The 9397-nt window shown below is 43.7% G+C and overlaps 1 protein-coding gene across 1 annotated transcript; it reads right to left on the reverse strand.

Moving 5' to 3' along the window:
* Positions 1–7633: 7633 nt before the first annotated feature.
* Positions 7634–8656, reverse strand: LOC125009590 (mucin-5AC-like; the record flags this gene model as incomplete). Its single annotated transcript, XM_047587662.1, has 1 exon — positions 7634–8656. A coding segment is annotated over one exon (1023 nt), but the record flags the coding sequence as incomplete, so codon positions are not given.
* Positions 8657–9397: the final 741 nt, after the last annotated feature.

Raw genomic sequence — 9397 nt, forward strand, 5'->3', positions numbered from 1 at the left:
TCCCCAACAAAAGAATATAATACTGTCAATAAATCATAATTGATATATTTAATTCAGAAACCCGTTAATTCATTTACTTTGGCATTTTTGAGCACAGTTTCATATTCATTTCGTGCATGAATGACACACTGTTCAGTTATGCTGTCATTTAAGTATCTGGGTCTTATTACATTGTCGAAAGTAAAATAAACATATGTAATCTATAAACATATGTAATCACAGTCACTTGTGTTCAACAGAAGTAGGCCACATAATGGACAGTTGTGACAGTATTGACACTAACATGCACACCTACTCCAATTTTAGAAACACAAATACAAACTAGTGTGTTGGGGTTTATAATGTGGAAGGAGAGTGAAGCATACAGGTATGAAAAGAATCTGATACTGATTCAGGTTATCCAACAGCCTGTGACCATCACCACCTCACTGATACGGTTTCAAAATCAGTTGAACATTATGACATAACTGTCATGAAGAATGAGTATTTCATTTAAAGAGACTCATTTTAAAATGCATGCATTTAATGTAATGAACTTGCCTGAAAAGAGCTTTAAAAGTTTCAGAAAATTTGCTTTATCCTGTTTGTGTGTGTGTTTTGTTGAAAGTGTGCTGCTGCCGCACATGGATACTCTGCAGGTTAAATTATGAAACTTGATATTTCATTTTTATTTTATTTATTTATTTTTTGGCAATTAACTAAATGTAAGTTAATTTACAAAGGATTTATCTCCTTGGAAATAAAGTTATTCAGGCACTGCATACATCATATAGAAATAACAAATTAACATCTGGCACAGTCGATACTAGGGCAGCACAGCGGCTCGGTGGTTAGCACTGATGACTAACCACCGGTTCGGTTCGGTCCAGGTTGGAGTCTATCTTGGGCCTTTCTGGGTGGAGTTTGCATGTTCTCCCCTGGGTTTTCATCGGGTATTCTGGGGTTTCCTCCCTGGGTGCCACCTCCAAAGACATGACTAATTACTGACTCTAAATTGACCCTAGGTGTGAGTGTGAATGATTTATTGTCTCTGTGTCAGTCCTGTGATAGACTGGAGCCAATGCCAGCTGGGATAGGCTCCAGCGACCCCAGTGACCCTAGTGAGGATTAAGCGGTATGGAAGATGAGATGAGACGGTCAATTCCACATGTATCTAAACTCAAGTTACATCATTTTTTAATTTAATTGAATTTCTTCTATCTTCTCAATCCCACTCAACCCTCCATAATATCAAGTAATATTATTGTAATGTTACTATAATGAACCAACAGATAGCGAAAAGAAAAAACCTGGCGCTACTGTTGGTGAGCCATGGACAAGGTAGCAACTGCCAACAGACTGACACAGAAACTACACCAACTACAACAACTGCTGCCCCAACTACAACAACAACTGTTGCACCAATGACAATGACAACTGTTGCACAAACGACAACAACTGCTGCACCAACATCCACAACTGTCGTTTTTCCATTTTAAAGCTTTAAGTTTAAAACCTTTAGTAGATTAAGTATAGTAGCAGCGTTGCAAGAATAAACAGAATTATCTGTGCTTGAGATTGTCCAGAGGAGAATCAGAGAAAGAATCAGCTTCATGATGGAAACAAGTAAGACACAGTTTTTATATCTGGATATCTGGAATGCACAGTTGACTCTGCATAGAGTGGAGTAGTGCGCCACTTGCTGGACAGGGTGCAATAAAATGCAATAGTAATAATCTTTTAGTTTTTGTGCACGAACAGCATGGAACCATCTCCAATATATGCTCATGATTGACACTCTCATTACTCTTGGACACTTTAAGACATCACTCGCATACCACCTCACTTAAGTGGGAACCTGCTTTACAGAGCATCGAGTACTGTCTTCTGATGTCTTAGTTTGTTTTAATCTTGTTTGCTTTAGTGTTTAATTTTGTATTTTTATGTTGTTGTACCTTGACATCATTGCAAATGAGGAAAGACCTCAATGTATTTTGAGATTTAAATAACAAATTAATAAATATTGGAACCACACTGGAACATTTTTATATTATATTGCTTTTTATTAATCATATCCTGGGAGCTATTAGGACTATTTAAAATTATTTTCTGAAAACAGTAACTTTACTTTTATTCATCTAGTTGTTTCACTTAATATATTTTATTGTTATTTATTATAGTGTGATGGTGTGTTTGATCAACAATTAAACCTTTAAGATCTGTCATTTTGCTTTTGTCCATCAATGTTTGGGGTGTATAAACGACATATAATCACCTGTAGTTTGCTGAAGAGATTGTGGGTTTTATTGTCCTAGAGTGGGTAACTTTGCATTCTGTATCATGCATACTCGACAAAATAAATATGAACATGTTTAATAAATACAACATTGTAACAGGGAATTGCACTGTAGGCTATTTAATCCATATGTCTAGTTACAGACATCGTCAGACCTGTTGCAAAAACTTCATTTTTAGCATTCTATAGAAATAACTTACACATTTATTGAATAAATTATATTATTAACGATATTTACATCCCACTATATCACACTAAAAGTTTCATATGCTTGAAACAATGATCAGATATAACCAGATAATATTTCCTTTCACCAGTCTTCCTTAGGGTTTCACATTTCTAACAATATCATCATACATTGTGCAGGAAAACATAAATCCTTAAATAATAACACAACATTTGGCTAATTGGAAAATGCGTAAAGAACTGAGAAACAATGTATGAGGTATAGATACACCATTTGTAGCAGGCGTAAAAAAAGCGAAGTGAATGTTTTCTTTTACAAATGTGTTTTTAGTGTTCTAATGAAGGAAAAAGATAAGGGGCGCCATAAATAGATGCATCATATTGAGTCTGACAGAGCCAGCATCACTGGTCGTTGTTGTAGTAGGAGCAGTTGTTGTTGTGGTTGGAGCAGTGGTTGTTGTTGATGTTGTTAAGGCAGTGTTTGTTGTAGTTGGTACAGAAGTTGTTGTAGATGGAGTAGTGGTTGTAGATGGTGCACCGTTAGTTGTTGTACTTGATGCAGGAGTTGTGGTTGGTGCAGCAGTTGTAGTAGATGATGAAGTGGTTATTGTTGTTGTTGTTGGTGCATCGGTTGTTGTGGTAGTAGCTGCTGTGGTTGTTCTTGTAGTGGGTGCAACATTTGTTGTTGTGGTTGGTAGAGAGGTTGTTGATGTGGTTGCTGCAGAAGTAGTTGTTGATGGTGTAGCAGTTGTGGTTGTAGTTGGTGCAGCTGTGGTTGTAGTTGGTGCAGCAGTGGTTGTAGTTGGTGCAGCTGTTGTGGTTGTAGTTGGTGCAGCTGTGGTTGTAGTTGGTACAGCAGTTGTTGTTGATATAGCAGTTGTGGATGTTGGTGCAGAAGCAGTTGTTGTTGTTGGTGCAACAGTTGTTGTTGGTGCAACAGTTGTTGTTGTAGTTGGTGCAGCAGTTGTTGTAGATGGTGCAGCAGTTGTAGTTGGTGAAGTAGTTGTTGTTGTTGGTGCAGTTGTTGTAGTTGGTGCAGCAGCTGTAGTTGGTGCAACAGTTGTTGTAGTTGGTGCAGCAGTTTGTTGTAGTGGGTGCAGTCGTTGTAGTTGGTACAGCAATTGTTGTAGTTGGTGCAGCAGTTGTTGTAGTTGGTGCAGCAGTTGTTGTTGATGCAGCAGTTGTGGTTGGTACAGAAGTTGTTGTAGATGGAGTAGTGGTTGTAGATGGTGCACCGTTAGTTGTTGTACTTGATGCAGGAGTTGTAGTTGGTGCAGCAGTTGTAATAGATGATGAAGTGGTTATTGTTGTTGTTGTTGGTGCATCGGTTGTTGTGGTAGTAGCTGCTGTGGTTGTTCTTGTAGTGGGTGCAACATTTGTTGTTGTGGTTGGTAGAGAGGTTGTTGATGTGGTTGCTGCAGAAGTAGTTGTTGATGGTGTAGCAGTTGTTGTTGTAGTTGGTCCAGTTGTGGTTGTAGTTGGTGCAGCTGTGGTTGTAGTTGGTGCAGCAGTTGTGGTTGTAGTTGGTGCAGCTGTGGTTGTAGTTGGTGCAGCAGTTGTTGTTGGTATAGCAGTTGTGGATGTTGGTGCAAAAGCAGTTGTTGTTGTTGGTGCAACAGTTGTTGTTGTAGTTGGTGCAGCAGTTGTTGTAGTTGGTGCAGCAGTTGTAGTTGGTGAAGTAGTTGTTGTCGTTGGTGCAGTCGTTGTAGTTGGTGCAGCAGTTGTTGTCGGTGCAGCAGTTGTTGTCGTTGGTGCAGCAGTTGTAGTTGGTGCAACAGTTGTTGTAGTTGGTGTAGCAGTTGTTGTAGTGGGTGCAGTCGTTGTAGTTGGTACAGCAATTGTTGTAGTTGGTGCAGCAGTTGTTGTTGATGCAGCAGTTGTGGTTGGTGCAACAGTTGTTGTAGTTGGTGCAGCAACCGCCGTTGTCGTTGACGCAGTAGCTGTTGTAGTTGGTTCAGCAGTTGTTGTCGTCGATACAACAGTTGTTGTTGTGGTTGGGGCAGCAGTTGTGGTTGTAGTTGGTGCAGCAGTGGTTGTCGTTGGTGCAGCAGTTGTTGTAGTTGGTGTAGCAGTTGTTGTTGGTGCAGTAGTTGTTGTAGTGGGCGCAGCAGTCATTGTTGGCGCAGCAGTTGTGGTTGTAGCTGGTGCAGCAGTTGTTGTTTCTTGTGCAGCAGTTGTTGTTGTACTTGGTTCAGCAATCACCTTTGTAGTTGCCGCAGCAGTTGTAGTTGGTGCAGCAGTTGTTGTTGGTGCATCGGTTGTTGTGGTAGTAGCTGCTGTGGTTGTTCTTGTAGTGGGTGCAACATTTGTTGTTGTGGTTGGTAGAGAGGTTGTTGATGTGGTTGCTGCAGAAGTAGTTGTTGATGGTGTAGCAGTTGTGGTTGTAGTTGGTGCAGCTGTGGTTGTAGTTGGTGCAGCAGTGGTTGTAGTTGGTGCAGCTGTTGTGGTTGTAGTTGGTGCAGCTGTGGTTGTAGTTGGTACAGCATTGTTGTTGATATAGCAGTTGTGGATGTTGGTGCAGAAGCAGTTTGTTGTTGTTGGTGCAACAGTTGTTGTTGGTGCAACAGTTGTTGTTGTAGTTGGTGCAGCAGTTGTTGTAGATGGTGCAGCAGTTGTAGTTGGTGAAGTAGTTGTTGTTGTTGGTGCAGTTGTTGTAGTTGGTGCAGCAGCTGTAGTTGGTGCAACAGTTGTTGTAGTTGGTGCAGCAGTTGTTGTAGTGGGTGCAGTCGTTGTAGTTGGTACAGCAATTGTTGTAGTTGGTGCAGCAGTTGTTGTAGTTGGTGCAGCAGTTGTTGTTGATGCAGCAGTTGTGGTTGGTACAGAAGTTGTTGTAGATGGAGTAGTGGTTGTAGATGGTGCACCGTTAGTTGTTGTACTTGATGCAGGAGTTGTAGTTGGTGCAGCAGTTGTAATAGATGATGAAGTGGTTATTGTTGTTGTTGTTGGTGCATCGGTTGTTGTGGTAGTAGCTGCTGTGGTTGTTCTTGTAGTGGGTGCAACATTTGTTGTTGTGGTTGGTAGAGAGGTTGTTGATGTGGTTGCTGCAGAAGTAGTTGTTGATGGTGTAGCAGTTGTTGTTGTAGTTGGTCCAGTTGTGGTTGTAGTTGGTGCAGCTGTGGTTGTAGTTGGTGCAGCAGTTGTGGTTGTAGTTGGTGCAGCTGTGGTTGTAGTTGGTGCAGCAGTTGTTGTTGGTATAGCAGTTGTGGATGTTGGTGCAAAAGCAGTTGTTGTTGTTGGTGCAACAGTTGTTGTTGTAGTTGGTGCAGCAGTTGTTGTAGTTGGTGCAGCAGTTGTAGTTGGTGAAGTAGTTGTTGTCGTTGGTGCAGTCGTTGTAGTTGGTGCAGCAGTTGTTGTCGGTGCAGCAGTTGTTGTCGTTGGTGCAGCAGTTGTAGTTGGTGCAACAGTTGTTGTAGTTGGTGTAGCAGTTGTTGTAGTGGGTGCAGTCGTTGTAGTTGGTACAGCAATTGTTGTAGTTGGTGCAGCAGTTGTTGTTGATGCAGCAGTTGTGGTTGGTGCAACAGTTGTTGTAGTTGGTGCAGCAACCGCCGTTGTCGTTGACGCAGTAGCTGTTGTAGTTGGTTCAGCAGTTGTTGTCGTCGATACAACAGTTGTTGTTGTGGTTGGGGCAGCAGTTGTGGTTTTAGTTGGTGCAGCAGTGGTTGTCGTTGGTGCAGCAGTTGTTGTAGTTGGTGTAGCAGTTGTTGTTGGTGCAGTAGTTGTTGTAGTGGGCGCAGCAGTCATTGTTGGCGCAGCAGTTGTGGTTGTAGCTGGTGCAGCAGTTGTTGTTTCTTGTGCAGCAGTTGTTGTTGTACTTGGTTCAGCAATCACCTTTGTAGTTGCCGCAGCAGTTGTAGTTGGTGCAGCAGTTGTTGTTGGTGCAGCAGTTGTGGTTGTAGTTGGTTCAGCAGCTGTTGTCGTTGGTGGAGCAGTTGTTGTTGTAGTTGGAGCAGCAATTGTAGTTGCTTCAGTAGTTGTGGTTGTAGTAAGTGTAGCAGTTGTTGTAGTTGGCACAGCAGTTGTTGTGGTAGTTGGTGCAGCAGTTGTTCTTGGTGCAGCAGTTGTGGTTGTAGTTGGAGCAGCAGTTGTAGTTGCTTCAGCAGTTGTGGTTGTAGTAAGTGTAGCAGTTGTTGTAGTTGGCGCAGCAGTTGTTGTGGTAGTTGGTGCAGCTGTTGTTGTTGGTGCAGTAGTTGTGGTTGTAGTTGGTGCAGCAGTTGTTGTAGTTGGTGCAGCAGTTGTGGTCGTTGGTGCAGCAGTTGTAGTTGCTTCAGCAGCTGTGGTTGTTGGTACAGCAGTTGTGGTTGTAGTTGGTGCAGCAGTTGTTGTCATTGGTGCAGCAGTTGTAGTTGCTTCAGCAGTTGTGGTTGTTGGTACAGCAGTTGTGGTTGTAGTTGGTGCAGCAGTTGTTGTTGGTGCAGCAGTTGTGGTTGTAGTTGGTGCAGCAGTTGTTGTCGTTGGTGCAGCAGTTGTAGTTGCTTCAGCAGTTGTGGTTGTTGGTGCAGCAGTTGTTGTGGTTGGTGCAGCAGTTGTTGTTGTACTTGGTACAGCAATCGCGGTTGTAGTTGGCGCAGCAGTTGTGGTTGTGGTTGGTGCAGCGGTTGTAGTTGGTGTAGCATTTGCTGTTGTAGTGGGTGCAGCAGTTGTAGTTGCTGCAGTTGTTGGCACAGCAGTTGTTGTTGTAGTTGGTGCAGCAATTGTGGTTGTGATTGGTGCAGCTGTAGTTGTTGTGGTTGGTGGACCAATTGTTGTTGTAGTTGGAGCAGCAGTTGTTCTGGTAGTTGGTGCAGCAGTTGTTGTTGGTGCAGCAGATGTGGTTGTTGGTTCAGCAGTTGTGGTTGTAGTTGGTGAAGCGCTTTTTGTTGTACTTGGTCCAGCAATCGCTGTTGTAGTTGGAGCAGCAGTTGTTGTAGTTGGTGCAGCAATTGTTGTGGTTGTTGGAGCAGTTGTAGTTGCTTCAGCAGCTGTGGTTGTTGGTACAGCAGTTGTGGTTGTAGTTGGTGCAGCAGTTGTTGTCATTGGTGCAGCAGTTGTAGTTGCTTCAGCAGTTGTGGTTGTTGGTACAGCAGTTGTGGTTGTAGTTGGTGCAGCAGTTGTTGTTGGTGCAGCAGTTGTGGTTGTAGTTGGTGCAGCAGTTGTTGTCGTTGGTGCAGCAGTTGTAGTTGCTTCAGCAGTTGTGGTTGTTGGTGCAGCAGTTGTTGTGGTTGGTGCAGCAGTTGTTGTTGTAGTTGTAGTTGGTGCAGCAGTTGTTGTTGTGGATATTGCAGCAGTTGTTGTTGTAGTTGGTGCAGTAGTTGTGGTTGTGGTTGATGCAGCAGTTGTGGTTGTGGTTGGTGCAGCAGTTGTTGTGGTTGTTGCAGCAGTTGTAGTTGCTTCAGCAGTTGTTGTTGTTGGTACAGTAGTTGTGGTTGTAGTTGGTGCAGCAGTTGTTGTCGTTGGTGCAGCAGTTGTAGTTGGTGCAGCAGTTGTTGTAGTTGGCGCAGCAGTTGTTGTGGTAGTTGGGGCAGCAATTGTGGTTGTGGTTGGAGCAGCTGTAGTTATTGTGGTTGGTGGAGCAGTTGTTGTAGTTGATGCAGCAGTTGTTGTAGTTGGTGCAGCAGTTGTTGTTGTAGTTGTGGTTGGTTCAGCAGTTGTTGTTGGTGAAGCAGTTGTGGTTGGTGGAGCAGTTGTTGTTGTACTTGGTTCAGCAATCGCGGCTGTAGTTGGCGCAGCAGTTGTTGTTGATGGTGAAGCTGTTGTAGTTGGTGCAGCAGTTCTTGTTGTAGTGGCTGCAGTAGTTGTAGTTGCTTCAGCAGTTGTTGTTGTAGTTGGTGAAGCAGTTGTGGTTGTGGTTGGTGCGGCTGTAGTTGTTGCGGTTGGTGGAGCAGTTGTGGTTGTAGTTGGTGCAGCAGTTGTGGTTGTGGTTGGTGCAGCTGTAGTTGTTGTGGTTGGTGGAGCAGTTGCGGTTGTAGTTGTTTCAGCAGTTGTGGTTGTTGGTACAGCAATTGTCGTTGTAGTTGGTGCAGCAGTTGTTGTCGTTGGTGCAGCCGTTGTTGTACTTGTTTCAGCAATCACAGTTGTAGTTGCTGCAGCAGTTGTTGTAGTTGGTGCAGCATTTGTGGTTGTAGTTGGTGCAGCAGTTGATGTAGTTGTTACAGCAGTTGTTGTAGTTGGTGAAGCTGTTGTAGTTGGTGCAGTAGTTGTAGTTGGTTCAGCAGTTGTTGTTGTTGTTGGTGCAGCAATTGTGGTTGTGGTTGGAGCAGCTGTAGTTGTTGTGGTTGGTGGAGCAGTTGTTGTAGTTGTAGGAGCAGTTGTTGTTGTAGTTGGAGCAGCAGTTGTTCTGGTAGTTCGTGCATCAGTTGTAGTTGGTGCAGTTGTTGTTGTTGGTGCAGCAGTTGTGGTTGTAGTGGGTGCAGTTGTGGTTGTGGTTGTGGTTGGTGGAGCAGTTGCGGTTGTAGTTGTTTCAGCAGTTGTGGTTGTTGGTACAGCAGTTGTGGTTGTAATTGGTGCAGTTGTTGTTGTCGTTGGTGCAGTCGTTGTTGTACTTGTTTCAGCAATTACAGTTGTAGTTGCCGCAGCAGTTGTGGTTGTAGTTGGCGCAGCAGTTGATGTAGTTCCTGCAGCAGTTGTTGTGGTAGTTGGTGCAGCAGTTGTTGTTGTGGTTGGGGCAGCAGTTGTGGTTGTAGTTGGTGCAGCACTTGTTGTTGTTGGTGCAGCAGTTGTAGATGTCGTTGGTGTTGCGGTTGTTGTTGTAGTTGGTGCAGCAGTTGTTGTTGTGGTTGGTGCAGCTGTAGTTGTTGTGGTTGGTAGAGCAGTTGTTGTTGTAGATGGTGCAGTTGTTGTTGTAGTTGGTGCAGCAGTTGTGGTTGTAGTTGGTGCAGCTGTGGTTGTGGTTGGTGGAGCAGTTGTGGTCGTGGTTGGTGCAGCAGTTGTTGTTGTAGTTGGTTCAGCAGTTGTAGTTGT

Source organism: Mugil cephalus, chromosome 6, assembly GCF_022458985.1.
Source record: "Mugil cephalus isolate CIBA_MC_2020 chromosome 6, CIBA_Mcephalus_1.1, whole genome shotgun sequence".
In the NCBI taxonomy this organism is placed as follows: domain Eukaryota; kingdom Metazoa; phylum Chordata; class Actinopteri; order Mugiliformes; family Mugilidae; genus Mugil; species Mugil cephalus.